Source organism: Adiantum capillus-veneris, chromosome 16 (assembly GCF_014529385.1).
Source record: "Adiantum capillus-veneris isolate H3 chromosome 16, ASM1452938v2, whole genome shotgun sequence".
NCBI classification, from domain to species: domain Eukaryota; kingdom Viridiplantae; phylum Streptophyta; class Polypodiopsida; order Polypodiales; family Pteridaceae; genus Adiantum; species Adiantum capillus-veneris.
The window spans coordinates 144,235,360-144,252,167 of record NC_140946.1 but is presented as its reverse complement, the minus strand read 5'-3'; the positions used below and the strand labels follow the sequence as shown (position 1 = coordinate 144,252,167).

General features: G+C 43.6%; 2 protein-coding genes across 2 annotated transcripts; both read left to right on the top strand.

Moving 5' to 3' along the window:
• Positions 1–559: 559 nt before the first annotated feature.
• Positions 560–1,532, top strand: LOC147439997 (uncharacterized). Its single transcript, XM_086484096.1, has 3 exons — positions 560–672; positions 742–1,136; positions 1,222–1,532. Exons 1-3 carry the CDS (start codon positions 560–562, stop codon positions 1,530–1,532), a joined length of 819 nt encoding a protein of 272 aa, XP_086340222.1.
• Positions 1,533–4,985: 3,453 nt separating this feature from the next.
• Positions 4,986–7,017, top strand: LOC147439996 (uncharacterized). Its single transcript, XM_086484095.1, has 4 exons — positions 4,986–5,034; positions 5,138–5,289; positions 5,459–5,486; positions 5,921–7,017. Exons 1-4 carry the CDS (start codon positions 4,986–4,988, stop codon positions 7,015–7,017), a joined length of 1,326 nt encoding a protein of 441 aa, XP_086340221.1.
• Positions 7,018–16,808: the final 9,791 nt, after the last annotated feature.

The following is a 16,808-nucleotide window of genomic DNA, read 5'->3' as shown; positions in this document are numbered from 1 at the left end:
GTTGAAACTTTAGGAATTTGCTTTTCTTTGGAGCATATTCATGGTCGAAACATGCATTGTATGGATCACACATCTTGATGTTATAGGGTTGAAGATCTACCTTGCTAGGGTTAAAGCTTGATGTTGGTTTAGGGATATGGATGGGATTTTGGTGGCTTACGTGGCACTCCCATTGGCTAACTCCACTCCTCATCTTCATCATTGCTGAAACAATTGTGGCACAAGAAGACATCCATGTCATATTTAGGGATTCAGTTAGATCAATTACATACAAGATTCAGGAGAAAAATTCCATATATATAACTCTAAAAATCATGATGGGGTATATGCATGCTAAGGTGGTACACTAGCTACTTGATTTTTGGGGGCTAGCCACTTCATGTTACTACCTAAGTTTGTAAGTGGTGGAGGTCACTTGTAGTACCGAATTTGAGAACATGGGTTTTTTTTTTTTCAATATATACATATTAGTGTCTTTTTAAAAAAAGTGAGTTTGAGTGTCTTGGGCCCCTTTGTAACAGCCGCGAGCGGGGGAATTATGACGCGGAGAGCTGGGGGCATGGAGCTACTGTTGCACGCCAAAGAGGCTCAGTCCTCTCCACAACATGTCAAGGAGCAGGTGGGGAAAGAAAGGAAGGCACACAGGCACAGGTCTCAGGAGCAAGAAGCCAGGTAGAAGGAGAGCAAGCCGGTGAGGAAGACACCACCCAGGCTCGTCGTGCATGCTTCTCCAAACAAAAGAGCTGCATCCTCTACTTCTGAGGGGGAGGGCCATGACACACGCGGGGTGAAGAAGAGAACGCCAAATCCTACTCATGCAACACCTGTTGTAAAGGAGAGGCAAGCTCGTTGTTCCCGATCACACCAAAACGTCGGAACTCCAGCTTCTCCTGCACCGATGTCTAGGTGGCAGCCTCCTCATGTCAACTTTGAGAGGAAGAGCCAGTTTTGCATGACAAAAGCAGAGGCTCATGAGGTGTACAAGCTTAATTGTGCTGGACAAGATCCTAGGCTCCTCAATGAGGAGGATTTTTCAGATGAAGACTGGCTGCAAGTGTTTACTGAGGTGCCAAAGAGAGGCAGCAAAGTCAAATGCAGGTTTGTTAAGAAGGAATCCTCGGAACTATGGTATGGAGGTAACAAAGGCATTTGCCAGGGGTTTCCTCTATGAACATTTGAGAGGGGCTGTGAATTGAGTAGCTTTTGCTGAGAGCATTGTAGCCAATATGGAATCTAGCAAGCTGCAGCTGAAGAAACAGAGATGGGCAGCGTTCCACTGCGCAAGTGCACCGCAGAGCTCAAGATGCATGACCATGGTTACAAATGTAGATGATGGGGATGCTAGCAGGGGTTCTGGCTTGCACAATGCGGCCAAATTTTCAAGGCTTGGAAATTTGTCTCTTCGTGAACTTGATGATGTTGGAATGGCTGTGGCACTCAGCCAAGCAAAGGCATTAACGCAGTACCATGAAGCGTGTAAAAGACGAGATGCCATGCAAGCAAATGTGCATCGAAACGAGGGGGCAATGTAAATCATTAACAGTGTCACAACGCAGCTTGCTAAATCCAAACATTGATTGGGGGAGCTGCAATCATCTGCGATAGACAGTGCTGATGTGGAAAGGGAGAAGGCACGGGTCTTCAAGCTCGAAATGACGCTAGAGACCTTGCAAGCTGAGATGTAGGATGATGACTACAGTGCAGAGTTACTTGAGATTACTAGGGAAATTGAGATGAATGAAGAAATTCTCCCCATACTGAATACTCGTGTCGATTTTGTATGTCATAATAATCAATATCTAATTCTCCTAAATGATTTTCTCATATTAAACTGATCATTTAATGTGGGGAAGTGCCAAGGGAGAAAAAGCTAGAATATTGGTTAAGTTAGCAGACCGGCCACAGTAGGGATCCAAAGGAGGGAAAATAGGGATCCAAAGGGGGGGCCATCTGCAAAAGAGCCATGTGAAACAATGGGCCAAAAAGACCCTAAGGTTCAGCCCATTAAGACTTCCAAAATGCTAAGGTTCCAAAATTCAAAGGTTGTGTCCAAAGGTCAACCCTAGGGAAAATTGGATGCTTAGTGTGTGCCCAAAAAGTCTTTCTACATCCCTACATGGGAGGGGGCGAGCCCCAAAGCTAGGGGATGAGAGAGAAAGCCACACACACACACACAGGCTCCCTTTACACAAAGGGAATGAGGGACACATGTCAGCTCCCTAGGCCAGATGCCCACAAGGTGTGCCCAATTCCTATTGGAAGACCCTTGAAGTGGACCAATGAGAATTAAGCTAGAGTAAATCTAGTTTAATTAATTTAAAAACATTTAATAAAAGAAACCAATGAGAATTAAGTCTCCTAGAAGACTATTGGGCAGTCTCCCAAGGGGTCCAATGAGCATTCAGGAGCCCCATGGCTTGCCTGATTCCTATTGGCCAGGAGGCAAAGGGGTCCAATGAGAGTTTAGTTTAATTATTTAATTACCTAAAGCTCTCACAAAAGGGGAAAGGGGGACACATGTCTAAAGGCTATCACTTATGCTGCTTAATTCCTATTGGCTTGACCTGGGGAGGTCCAATGAGGCAAAGGCCAGACTTATTTAGTAGCTAGGGCTCGCCCAAGAGAGAGGGGGGGCTGATTTTTGCTTGGCATTGACACACACACTCTCACACTTGACCATGTGTGAAGGGAAAATACTCTATCTCCTCCCAAGCTTTAATGGAGAGCTCATCACCTACTCCAAGCTTGTGAGATAGAAGCCTACATCAACACTCTCTTGGCATGTGGATGCAAATCCAACCAAGAGCCAAGCTTCAATGCATGCTCATCTTCTCTACCAAGCTAATTACTAAGCTAAGCTATGTTAATATGAGTGATTATGTGAGGAGATGTACTTCTTTCTCGTAAGATACTTCTTTTTCCTCTCAATCTACTCTCATACCCTGCTAGCTCTCACCATCTTCGAAGGTGTGTGAGGTCTTGGGTCTGAGAACGGGGATAATTCAAGTTGTGTTTGATTAAGTGTTTTGCTTGGTGTATGAAGCTTCCATCTTCATTGCACTAGCTAGTCTTGAAGGAACACAAAGAATTGTATTGTACAATGTCTCTCTTGATGGGAGAAACCATAATACAAAGCCTTTTGGAGGGGGGACCGGCTCCATGCAAATCCGGTCCTCAACTGTTGTCAATAGCTTAATTGCTCTCTCTTTTGAAAGTATTGTCGATGCTATCTAACTAGGTGTTATGCTTTTTGTTGCTCTCTCCACCCAAGCACTCTTGTAATTCTCATTAGGAATCTATTCTAATGAAATGCCCACTATGTTCATGCTAATTTCCGCTACACATAAGATCTTAGGCCATTAAATGTTACATTGTAAATGACATGCAACGTAGGAAAAGCCCGGTTCATTTGCAGGTTCCACCCCCCAAAGTGCCACCACCTAATGCTGAGATATCTTAGGTGCATGATAGCTTCAGTGCATGTGGCCTGCTCATGTATGACGAAGAGGCGTTGGTAATATTCATACTCCCCTGCAGACATGCTTACCACATATATTTTTTGCCAACCTTGCTGGCAGAGAGGGAAAATGCTTGGCTGCAAGTTGTGGTCGTCTCATTCCAGATAATATTAAGGAATTAATGTTTGTAGACAGCGGGGGCGACACATCTCCTGGATGCTTAAAGTTTGGTAAGCAGGTCATTTTGCTCATTTACATATGGTATCTGTGAATGTGGCTGAGAATGTGCATTGTTATTACCATCTTCCTAGATAACATATGGGTAGGATCTAACATAGAGGTAGTTGTGTTTGTGGTAGAATTAGTCTACTACCAGTACAACTTCAGGCCTGTGCATACTTGTAGGTGTCATATGAGCATGATCTCAAAGGTGACTACCTATAATTGCATCTCCACAAGTACTAGCTTCCAAAGTGGTGCTTACTGGGGCAGACATCTAATAGTGTGACATGAAGGGTAGCCACCTTGTTAGACAATAGCTATGGTGCCTATTTCTTAATGGCTGGCAGTTTCCCTCCAAGAGAACTGTGGTACCTCTTGTATGTGTGGTAGCAATGTGGTTGGCTAGGTGGTACCATGTATAGGTGTTCTAGACTAGATATTAGCTAGGTAGGTCTTAGCTGGCAAGGTGGTAGCTGGCTCGGTGGTAGATGGCTAGCTGCTAACTAGCTACCACTAGATACTCATAGCTAGCTAGTGACTAGCTATTGCTGAGTGGTGGCTACCTAGTCAGCACTACCTAGTCACAGGTAGCCACCCTTCAACACTACCTAGTCACAAATGCTGACTTGCTAGCTGGTTGGGTAGTATGTGGCTAGGTGGCTTGTGACTATGTGGTAGCTTCTACAAAGGTGGTAGTACCTATGGTAGGTGGTGGTCCACCCCACCCAAGTCAGACTTGCCTAGTCACAAGTGCTGACTTGGTTGCTGGCTGGATAGTAGGTGTCTAGGTGGCTAGTGGCTTATGTGCTAACTACTCCAAAGGTGGTAGCTATGGTAGGGGGTGACTACCACTTTATTGCCATGATCATGTGTCTTACTTTCAATCTTTAGGCACCAATGTTGTACTAGCTAAATTGTAGCTACTATGGTTTGAGCCACCCAGCATAGGGTTGTTACCCACTAGTATTGTGGTAGCTACCAGTCTGGGGATAGCTACCTTTTTCATGCAATGGTATCTAGCATGGTGGGACATAATCTTTAAGGTTATATCCATTGATGGTTAGCTTGTCATAACCTAAATTGCCTAATGCTTGTGTAGAATCTACCTCCAAGAAAAAAAGTGAGGCGCGGGTCCTTTCAACCAAATCAGATGGCAGTTTTGGTAACCCTCTCTTCGGGGACATTCGTACAATATTTGTATGGTTTTGTCAATAAATGTTGCCTAAGCTTCCTATCTATTGATAAGATGCTGAAAAGGGTGATCTAAACACCGAAGTGATCTCCAAAGAGGTCAAAGTGGGTGATATGATCAGTGTTCTCTCCGATAAGGAAGAGAGACATTGCAATCTAGAAGGTAACAACAGTTCCTTGAGTCCTTCGAAGCACTTGTTTAGTACAAAGTTTACTCATCATTCTTTTTTACAATGCACCTAGAGTTTATTTTTGGGATGTTTCAGAAATAGATGTACCTGATATAGAGGAAACCCAATTAATGGATGGTGATGTGCTCCCCATTGCACATGAAATACTTGCGGAATTGCCACTTGTCAGGGAAGAAGTGGAGCTCTTCAAGAGCCAGTATCCTAGCAAACCCTTGACATCCATACCGGTGAACTAAGAGAAATCTCCCTCAAGAAGCCCTAGTATTGCAGAGGCTTTTGCAGCGCAAGAAATGCGAAAAAACACAAAGGGACTTCAAGTATAACTGGGTAGTCTCTGAGATGTTTGCATCTGTATGGCTTGATTAGGGTGTTTATTAATAGTTACTGCTCCTGCAGGGGCATCAAGGGGAGACTAGAATGAAAGGTTGGATGCAGCCAAAGGGTCAGAGAGTGCTAAAGAGAAGGATTCTGTGGTTGCGGATGGGGACACCGGTGCAGTAAGCGGAGCAAACCTCAAAAAAGGTGTTGCAAACACATGGGAAAAAAGATGCCTGGCTTAGACTCTACCTAGTGTCCATGAGTGATGCTTTATAGCCAACCCTTCTATGAGCCTTTTTGGTTGTACCATCCTTTTTGCATCAAACCACTATCCTTCTTTGTATTGCAATCCTTTCATAATGTAACAATAGAACGTTTGGATCAACCTAGAGTTCCTCTTTCATTGTCAAAGTGTTTTTTTATGTGACTTGTGATGTGGTGCATGTGTCTTTTGATGCCTTGTCCATTGAGGTGAGATCCATTTTCTCTTTAAAAAAATTAATATTGCAACTTTCTGACTCTTGCGTTCTGTTTGATTAGAGGAACTCAAACCCTCGGGCTACAACATTTGGAAATGGGTAACGCCCCAAGGATTGGAAGGGGTTTTGAATATCTTGTCTACTTTACAACGCACAGGTTTTGCCAACACAGCAAAAACACCAAAGGAGTTGCTCTTGCTGATACAATCTTTGGCTATTTTTCATGGCAAGGAAGGAACTGACATGAAGAGTGGTACAATGACTGATGATGAATCACAGGATCCTACTGCTGAGGCATCCATGCATGTGCACCGAGTGGCCCCTCCAAACTTCGTCCCTGTCAGTGATGCTAAGAAAGATTCCCCTCTGGGGCAAGATGTGCAGCCAGATCCTACGAAAGAAGTGCATTCTCCAGAGTTACAGCAAGATGTAAGTTCCTATACAAAAAGGTGGAAGGATGTTCTAATGCCTTTCCCAATTAGCATTGTGACTGCTCCGCTGATGGAGGGTACGCCACCTCCAACCTGTCGTGCTCAAAAAGTCCTGGTTTTAGACATGAATGGGGTTCTCTTGAGAAGATACCCCAATCCGGAGATCCCTCCGAGAACCAAAGATTTTCTCTATCAAAAAGCTTTTAAGGGATGCAGTGACCGTGGCACCTTTTGCATAATCAGGCCAGATGTGCTTCAATTTCTTTGTGAATGCGCAGACATCTTTCACCTTTGCATCTGGTCCAACTGCACTAACAGAAACATGAATATTACACTTAAGGGTTTCCTGAGCGGGATGCACCCCAGAATCTGGAAAGAGCAATTCTACCAAACTGACTGCGTCAAATTGCCTTTCAGACTTACTGATATCAGAGAGCTGCAAGGCGGCGAAGCAAAACCAGTTTTTGTAAAGGGATTACCGGAGCTCTTAAAAAGGAGACCAGATTGGAGGGGGTCATCGATTCTTATGGTGGATGATACACGGTACAAAAATATTCTCAACAGTGATACAACCATGATATGTCCACCAACATTTCAACTGGATGACGAATCACAGGATCCTCGCTACGTCACGAACACTCTATTTTCGTGGCTAAAGGGGTTGAACTATGTGCAAGATCCTGATCAGTATGTCAGGATGCACATGATATCAAATGAGAAGGACTAGGTTTCCGAATATGTTATCAAATTTTGGTCACAGAGAAAAGAGACTCGGTCGTAAGAGACCAAGTTTAGGTTTGGGCCTATGTACTTGTGTAAACAGCCAATGGGAGTTGATAACCCCTTTTTGTATCATTGACCTATTTATATCAGCCTTCTTGAATCCGTAACCGGCTTCATACTAAAATGGATATCTCATACTTCTTGGCATTTGTGATTTTGTTGGGAAATGATACGTGGTACTTCAAGTCATTTGTAATTGAGTTGAAATTTTTAAAGCTTAGTCAACTGTGTTGTCTCCTCCTTGCAAATGCCACCAGTATAAATCTTGTTGTATGGTAGATGTCTATTTCTGCATGGTAGGTGCCTGTTTATGAATGTTAGCTCTGCTTTTTGCATGGTAGCTGCCTATTCTTAACTGGTAGCTATCTATTTTTACATGGTAGCTGTCTGTTTAAGATTGGTAGCTATCTATTTTCTGCATGGTAGCTAGCTTCTTATTACTAGTAGCTATCTATTTCAGCATGGTAGCTAGCTGCTCATGACTGGTAGCTATCTGGTACTAGCATGGTAGCTCGCTTTATCTGCATGGTATCTCTATGTGGCAGCTATCTATTTCTTTCTGATAGCTACCTATTTCTACATGGTAGCTACTTGTTATCTCATGGTAGCTACCCCCTCTGACTCATGATTCATACTCATGACAATTTTGAAATAGAAGATTGTGTGCATGGGAGAGATAGAGAGAGAAATGAAAGGGAGGGGGAGGGGGGGAGAGAGAGAGAGAGAGAGAGAGAGAGAGAGAGAGAGAGAGAGAGAGAGGGGGGGGGGGGGGGGGGGGGGGGGAGAGAGGATGCTGGTTTTACAGTTCCAATTTTTTAATTGATTCGCGGTTGGAGTTTGATGATGAGGCCTTGTGCCTCGTTCTGGGAACCATTAGCTGAAGACTTTAATCCTCTTCTTGGATGTTCATTCTTCCTACCACTTACCAAAAGCTCCTGTTGTGGATCCTTAATCCTAATCCTATTTCTTTTCTGTTCTGGCTGAGGCTCGTCCCCTTGGGGTTTTGCTGTGATATAATATTTCAAGGGTTTTACCTCGGCAATTTTCAGCCTTGTGTTTGGGTTTTTAGCTGTTCCGGTGTAGTTTTATGTTACAGTTTTTGCCCACGTTCTTTTTCGCGAAGAGAGAGAGAGAGAGAGAGAGAGAGAGAGAGAGAGAGAGAGAGAGAGAGAGAGAGAGAGAGAGAGAGAGAGAGAGAGAGAGAGAGAGAGAGAGAGAGAGAGAGAGAGAGAGAGAGAGAGAGAGAGTGACTCGAGGATGCTGGTTTTTCTCACCTGTAAGGCAACTGTCTGTGAATCCTTTTCACCCAAATCTGTCCATGTCAAACTTGTAGAAAAGAATTCAAATTTCGTTGATGGAACCATAAAACCTGTCTATGGTCTCATAAAGCGGTAATTCATTCAATTAATACCTAGACTTATTCACACACACATACTTTAAACTCGTTTCCTCGCTCAACACCTAGTTGGCTCGAAAGTCCGGCGCCCCTTGCGGTATTTATTTTTTACTTAGAAGTGGGAAATTACAATGGATTTGAATACCAAGGTTCCTGACTTGTTCACACCTAGTCATCACCCGCTCTGGCTAAATTGAGGTTTAAGGATTCAGAGGAGATTTGGAATTTTGGTTGGATTATTGTTTGCTCATTGATGATGAGGCCTTGTGCCTCGAACCCTAAAACATTAGCTGAAGACTTCCCTACCCACAATGACCTCCCAAGTGAAAGGAAGGTACCATTACAGAGCAAACACTTCTCTACCCACAACAACCTCCAAAGTGAAAGGAAGGAACCATTACACGTACAAAAATAGAGAGCATACGTCCTATTGTGAATTAGAGCCCAAGAACAACATAGCAATATATCCTTGCACCATTTAATTTGGAAGAAACAAAGGATACTTTACTCATTGAATATACTGGAAATTCTAAGGTCCCTATGTATCAAAGGGAATGCTGTTGTAAAAACAGCCTTATAGACATCGGGGGACATCATAAACAAGTTGTGGTCGATTCTCTCCATGGGAAACTTGATAGCTCTCACAAGGTGTGATAACATATAGACTTCGGGCTTTGAGTGCAAGAGCTTGTATTCATGTGGATTTCCAGATCGCTACTCATACCAAATTCCCTTGACCACATAAGATCCTCGCAAGCAATAATTACCCCAAGCATCGGTAATTGGAGACTCGATGCATGACTTCTCACCCGTGCACTTCAACAAATAGAAGTCCACAAGCTCTTCATTGTCTACACTTGCAGCAACAACAAAGTTATCATCTACATGCAGAACATCTGTTAGGGCGTCATAATGTCGTTCATAGGTTGGATTGTCCATTTCTTTCTTCGCCTCAAAGTCATCCGTGGGCTCGATCAAAACGTACTCCCAAGACCCCACATGCACAGAATTGGAGCATCTCCTCCAGAGACCGTGCATACATGCACTACAAAAGCATGATAGTGTCCTACTTCTCAGAGCTCTCCCATTTTTCAGTGATGAATAACCAGATATGCAATGAATGCTCCGCGCATTAGGGACAGCCTTACAATCCCATGCCTGACTTCGATCGACGTCATCTAACTTGATCTCCCAAAACACCCATGATACTAGCCTGGTCTTTGATTATTAAGAAGACTCTGTGCCTGTAGACATGGTCTCCCTCAAGAATGCTACAACTTCATGTGCACACTGGAGTTTTACTCCATTTGGCTTCAACTGCTCATGAGTGAGATGACGTTTGATGACAGCCCCTGCTCCATCATGCTCACCTTTTCCATGACCTGATTTTGAAAAAATCCATGTCATAAGAGCCCCTGTTAGAGTGCCATACCTAGCAACAAAGTAAAAAGGCCTCCTGACTTTGAATTGAGTGGCCGCACCATCCGACCACACCCAATGTTCTTGGACTGCTATGCCAAGTTGTTGCAACCATTGGTGATGTAGCATGAAACAATGATGAACAAAAAGAGTATCATGAGTCTTGTCATCTGATATGTAGAAGTGATAATATTTTTGGACCACTCTTGCAACGCGGATATAGGTGATGTGGACAAATATTGTGACCTAATCAGAGTACCAGTGCATTGAATCTCGTTCTGCTCTTTGAACCTGTAGTTCTCTGCAAAGTCCACTACAGACAATACCACCGTTTTTGGAAAAACTAGAAGACACTCTTTGAATTGCTCAGCCTGCCATCTATACACAGAGTTATGTTGGATATACTTCTTCAAGTGATCCCTAAACAAAACCAGAATCTCTTTGCTGTTCATCTTCTTGAATGAAAGGACTTTCCTCTTCTTCTTTTTCCCGGCATCTGTTTGTCCAACTTCGACATCCTCGAATAGCTTGACTCTCACGACGCTTCCTATCTGTGATTCTTCCCTTGGGCATGCAGGCATTTTTTTTGGCCCACAAATAGAGCACTCTCCCATTAAATTTTTTTTATTGTGATGGCTAGCACTTTTAGACTTCGGACACACAACAGATTCCCATAGTATTGTCATACTGCTGTAGGTTTGAGCACATGCATTGCACTTGTCAGTGGCCCCACAAATTTTACATTGGCAAGTATAGCTGACAGGATGCAAGCCAAGAGAACCTTGCCTTATCTGGTTTAAGGCATCTCTCAAAAAAGACATCTGGACATGTGTTATGCAGTAGCACGTGTACCTATCCTTAAGTTTGCGAACAAAGTATGGCTTGAGTTTCTCGAAAGTTCGTTGCCCAATCTTCACATTTGGATGGGCTCTTTGAAATTGAAGGAAGAATTCTACCTATAAACATGCAAACCTTTGGACTTCGCATCCATATGAGCATGGTTTAAGCAGCAAGTAAAAAAAAAATTGTTGACCTATTTCTATTATGCACTTGATTGTGCCTACTTATGGCCTAGTCAGCTTAAGTATATTTGATGGAAACCATGCACTTCAAAATACCTTCCCTAATACAGGAAGCTAGTAGGTGTCATGCAATCTATAGCCACCCGTCACCAGACTAGCCTCCTTGATGAGCTCTTTTTCAGGTTGCCATCACCTAGGGGGTAGCTACCTGTATGATGAGCTCTTTTTTAGGTTGCCACCACCTAGGGGGGTACCTACCTGTATGATCTGTTAGTGTACCAGTTTCATGCACCTACCACCACATAGCACCCAACCAAAAATGAAGGTAGAGTGGTAGCTACCTAACTATAAGCTTCAACCAATAGCAAGTTGAACCCTAGGGGATAGCTACCATGTATGGAAGGTAGCAAGGGATTGGTCATGCCCTACCTTGGGAGGCTGCAAACCAAATGGGTAGCTACCTAGACCATAATTGTTGTGCTCTCAAGAAAGATTGAAATCCATGTCATTGTAGCCACCTCATGAGCACACCCCACCACAAATAATGGGATAGCTACCAAGTAAGGTACTTACAAAAGGTAGCTACCAAGGACATACTAGTCATGTGAAAAGGGAAAATAGCCACCTCTTGACCTGAATTGTTACATTGTGCTCAAACACCACCAGATGGGAAAACCTAGCTACCACACCAACAAAGTTTACACTACAACCCCACTAGCTCGGAAAACCTAGCAACCAGACCAACAAATTTCTACTACAAGCAACACTATAACTACCATCCTGGATGCCTACTAGTAAGTAGCTACACTCAATATGTATTATAGATTGGGTAGCCACCAAGACAATGACTTCTGAAGATACTAATGTATATAGTAGGTGGCCATCCCAGGTTATAAGCTGCATGCTGATTGACAGGGCATCATATCTGTTTGGCGGACGAAGCAACAAGCGGCCGTTTCCAGAGAAGGATCATATTTTTCTGAGAAACCATTGTAAAATTCTTTTGTCCATGAATACCTCCCGTTTCCTCCGCTATGCCATGAAGCAATTTTGTGGAAAGAAAAGATGCGGCTAGCCTTGCCACGAAACAATGATGGGGGTTGCGAAGGCATTGCACTAACAGCGGAAGAAGCTCAGATACTTGTCGATGACCACCGCAGAAGTGGTTGGACAAACGGCCACAGGATCTAACAAATTACCACAACGCTCCTCAACATATACAAATAGATCCCACTTTCTGCCCAGTCCCTCGAAGACGCACTTGGAAGGAGTTCACCACATGGAAAGGATCAAGGCAACAAAAACTGAATTACTCGGTCTTGACAGCACAACAACCCCCTATTGTAGCCTACATGGTCAACACACTGAATTCGACAGTCACATTGCTGCGGGATGTCCCCGACTTGGCGTGTCAAATGCTAGTAAAGATAGCCCGGATGATCGTCACCTGCATCCAGGTGTTTAAAGACACTGAAGGCGACGATCATCCGTGGAATCTGTTCTTGGAAGGACACAGAGGCATCTGCTGGAATCTACAGGATTCACCGCCACGACACATATTGATGGCCATGTACTCCAGGCTAATGTACCTGCCCTCACACTACTTGCAAACATTCGAAGAGGACTTCGTCTCACAGGATTCTTCGAAATTGACTCAAGGATTTTCCATCCTATGGCAAAGGACCTCAAGGCAAGGTACGTAGCATACCAACACACGTTATCTGAAAATCCATTCAGACAGCATCAAGAAGCCCTAGAAGCCGTCCTGCGAACAAGAAGTTTTTCAGCGAGCGACACTTGCTTCATTGGAGCCACATCAACGGCCAAAGCACTGAACATGCACGAGGGCGTGCAAGGATAAGGAAGGGGGGAGTGTTTGGCAGACGAAGCAACAAGCGGCCGTTTCCAGAGAAGGATCATATTTTTATGAGAAACCATTGTAAAATTATTTTGTAAGGAAGCATCTCTAAGCCGATAATTTGTCAAAGGATTTATGATTATTCTTATGGGAGCAATTGTATATTAAAGAGCAAGTTAGAAGTTTAGGAGCTTATGGCTGGACAAGACATTTGTAAAGACCTAATCTATAAAGGTCATTTTTTGTAAGTTTGAAGATAATCTTTTTGATGGAAAACTAAGAAGACAGCTTACGTTTGAGAGCTCCTTCTTGTTCAAACTTGTAATCTTCGCCATTGTGGCTACGGTAATCCAAATTTAGATTTGTTTATTGCATTGTGTTCCTCTTATCTTGCTCTTCCATTCAAGTGTAATCATTCAAGATTCGGTGTAGGTTTTTAACTACGAGTTCGAGGCCTTAAATCGCTGTTTTGAGTGTCTATATGCGTGTTTTATGTTGTTTTGACCCTAGGAGGGGCTTTAGGGACCCTAAAACGACCCATTAGGATCACCTGTTTGCTGTTTTTGCTGACTTTGGGACGAACGATCGCGATCGTTGTACCTCTCCAGAATGCTGTGACAGTGATAGGATATGTTCCTGATAATTCCCTATAGCTTCCCTTCAAGTTTCGTGCGATTCCGATATGATTTGCATGATGAACGGGCGTGATGACTGTAGAGTTGTGTAGAAGGACATAGGCAGATTACTTGGCGGTAATGCGTTTAATTTGCTTGTAGAGTTAGTAGTTGCATCTCTTCGAGTTCACTTCATTAGGAATGACACCCTAGTGAGTTTCCATGCCTCATCCGAGTCGCTTCCCTTGTATTGATAAATATGTTGATGCTTGAGAGCTATGCTATGGACGTCCGTCGCGGCGACCTGCAAACAATATCAATGACTTCTTCCTTAAAATTGATAGCTACCACCCTTACCTCACACAATCTGGTGACTATGAAAACCATTCTTGTAGATATGCAGCAAGAACTAAGCTTGTATCAGCACTGACAACCTGCCGCATATCACTCCAATGGTAGGACTCATGAAAACCAGAGGGTGGCTGCCATCATAGGGTTGATTACCGTATTTATCCCACCTAATCTTACAGCTATGAAAAAACTTACAACACGCCAACAAGAAAGATAGGAATGAAGCTATTGTAATCTCAAGAGGCTTTTCAAAGTGCAGAAAAACATCAGAATGCAGAAAACATTCACCTGGGGTTGCTCTAGAAGATTCACAAGATGCTTTTGCCACAATTTTCTCTTGATTCGTCTTCGGCACACATCCTTCTTGTTCGATGAGACACGCGTATTCTCTGTCCAGAAGGAGAGCACCAATTCCTTGACCTCATCAGAGATTGCATCCTTTGTGCATGCCTATCGCTCACATAAATGCGATGGCAAGGATTCATTTTTTAATTTCTCTCTTGCTGCATAGAAGTTTTTACGGTGTGTCCCTAGAAGTTTTGAAGCTGCATAAATGTTTGGGGCCGGTGCTCTCATGGCCATCATGATAGTCGCCCTCTTAAGAAACAGTTCTTTCTTGCTCCTGGGTTTCTAGATGGTGGAAAGAGTGTCCCTGAAGCCCACCAACACTGGATTCTCTCGCGTCTCAATTTTGAGCCCTGTCATGCAACCATCATTTAGCACATCCTTCATGATGGATTCCTTTGTCTTGTTGTAAAAGGCCTCTTGTGTGCTATTTGAAACATGTGACAATATGCTTTGCGATAGCTTGGTGTTTTTCAATAATCCGACGAGATGGATATTGGTTCTGACTTTCCTTGAGCTTGCGATGATACTCTCTCTTTCTGCGAGCTTCATAACTTTTGGCAGCAAGCCTTCTACATTTTGCACACTCACAAATGCTGGCATGGTTTGCACATGCTCCAAAACCTGAGGGAGCTTCAACACATGTTGTTCCATCTATTATCCCTGCTCCAAAACTTGTCGATGCCCCAATCAATGTTGTTTCCATAGATGCATTCCTGTTTCTTTCTGCAATAAACCCATTACCCAAGGGTGCTGGAACCAATGTTGATCCAATGCTTGAGGCTTCTCTGCTCGATGCGGGTGCCATGTAGACTGAAGTTAAAGTCCTACCGCTTGTAAGGTCAAGATGTGGCTGTCTTCCCACCATGGCCTTCTTGATATGTGGCACAGAGTGCACGCTGACCACTCTTCCTGCAATGTATAAGTTGTAGTTGTAGTTGTGTTGTTGCTTGAAACCTCCTGCTTCACTACCAACACCCTCTATGCTTAGCTCGAAAAGCTGTTCTAGCTGCTTGCCGATTGGAAAACAAAAGCAAAACGTCTTCTCTGCAAAACTCCCCTTTTGTGTTTGTCTTTGACTGGAAAAGAAGCTTATGTGCAAATGCTCCTGCAAGACTACAACCTTTGTAAGAAACTCCCCTTCTGTGTTTGGTTCATAGAGAAGCTTTTGCGCAAATGTTTCTGCAAGACTATCAATGCTCACTCTCCTGTGCTTGGTTTGAGGCTTTCTAATCAGCAAGCAAAGAAAATTGAGCGAAGCCAATTTCCGAGCAAATATGAGCAACACCCTTGACTAATTCATGAGAGCACAAGGTATATGAAGAAACGTGTGGTTGTCCTCCTCCAATATCTCCATAGCATTCACTAATATTGGTCTAGATCTTCGAACACTTTTACCCGGCACCAGACCTTTAAATAAGTCACCACTTCCAATATCTCCTCATCAGTCACTAATATTGGTCTAGATCTTCGAACATGATCAAGACCATAAACATGCTCTCCTATATTATTTTTTCTACGCTCAAGCTTAACATGATGTTCTTCATAAATGTCAAATGATTCTTAATAGTGTCAACTTTGATCTCATGCACGTGACTATGAAGATAGTCGCCTTCTGGCCAAGAGTAAGAAAAGAAAAGCGTCACGATCACTAGATGTAGACCGCTAGGTTGGCGTGGGAGGAATGAACGGGGTTGGAGAGGGTGTTGGTGGAAAGCGAGAGGATAGCGATGGTGCCGCAGATGTTTCGAAGGAGGTGGAAGAGGTTAGCAAGGGAGGTGGAGATATTGGATCTGAGGTACAGAGGACGTGGACTTGGAGATGGTGTTAGAAAGGCTACCAAGTAGATGGGATCAATATCTGAGGTTGAGGTGGCACACACTGTCCATTTATTCTCGGTGGCTAGAACTCAACATCTACGGTCCGTAGCGTTGCTCTTGTAGCTGTACCATGGGAAAATAGAGCAGCTATTTTAGCAATATGGGAAAATGAGGAAAGGGCCACTTGCAAGTTGGCAGGCTCCATGGCCATGGATTACCTCAACTTGTGAGTATTTATCGAAGCTATTGTAGGAAAACTTACATTACATGTTAAAGATCAACGAGCATTGCCAGTTTTGATTAATAATATCACCTTTTTCTTTAAAAGCCTTGGCTTTGGTTCAATATTAGGGAGCTTGCCATCATGGCAGCCAGCTAATAGCCGGGGTCTCGAGTCACCCATAAGAGGTTACATTTGGTTGACCAAAAATCCAATCAATGCGTACTAGAGTAGAACCCTGCATCGATGCTGCAGCAGAACGCACCTACTTGCTTGCAAAGTGCGAGGATATGATCATAGCTTTAAGCCGTATGGCTCAGCCGGTCACCTCTACCGACACGGGGCAACCACCCCTATTAGCTTTGTGACTAATTGTAATAGTACAGCTGACAGTCGAGCAGCGCGTCAGCCTGTTAGCGAAAGCAATTACATAGTTATTCGCACCTCCAAATGTACAGATACCTTTCTGTTTGGTGTGCACGTCGATGGGGTGGCTATTGTTGTGCCTTTTGAAATTCCAACCAACTGCAAAATCCGCTTCTACAATATTACCTACTTCCATAAGTACTACTGCATGGGAGCTCGAAGCAATCTCTGGATTAGAAATTGGCAAGCATAAGAGGAGGTGGAGTCGTGAGGTGATAGCAGAGCGCGAGGGGCTGCACATCAATGGCCACATCAAGAGAGGAA

Bases quoted from the DNA above. Each gene is read 5' to 3' on its own strand.
- LOC147439997 (XM_086484096.1), top strand. From the start codon at position 560: ATGGAGCTACTGTTGCACGCCAAAGAGGCTCAGTCCTCTCCACAACAT. The intron at 673-741 runs GTAGAAGGAGAG...TCCAAACAAAAG, and splicing joins TCTCAGGAGCAAGAAGCCAG to AGCTGCATCCTCTACTTCTG. The intron at 1,137-1,221 runs GTAACAAAGGCA...AGAGCATTGTAG, and splicing joins CTCGGAACTATGGTATGGAG to CCAATATGGAATCTAGCAAG.
- LOC147439996 (XM_086484095.1), top strand. From the start codon at position 4,986: ATGATCAGTGTTCTCTCCGATAAGGAAGAGAGACATTGCAATCTAGAA. The intron at 5,035-5,137 runs GTAACAACAGTT...GGGATGTTTCAG, and splicing joins GAGACATTGCAATCTAGAAG to AAATAGATGTACCTGATATA. The intron at 5,487-5,920 runs GTTGGATGCAGC...CTGTTTGATTAG, and splicing joins AGGGGAGACTAGAATGAAAG to AGGAACTCAAACCCTCGGGC.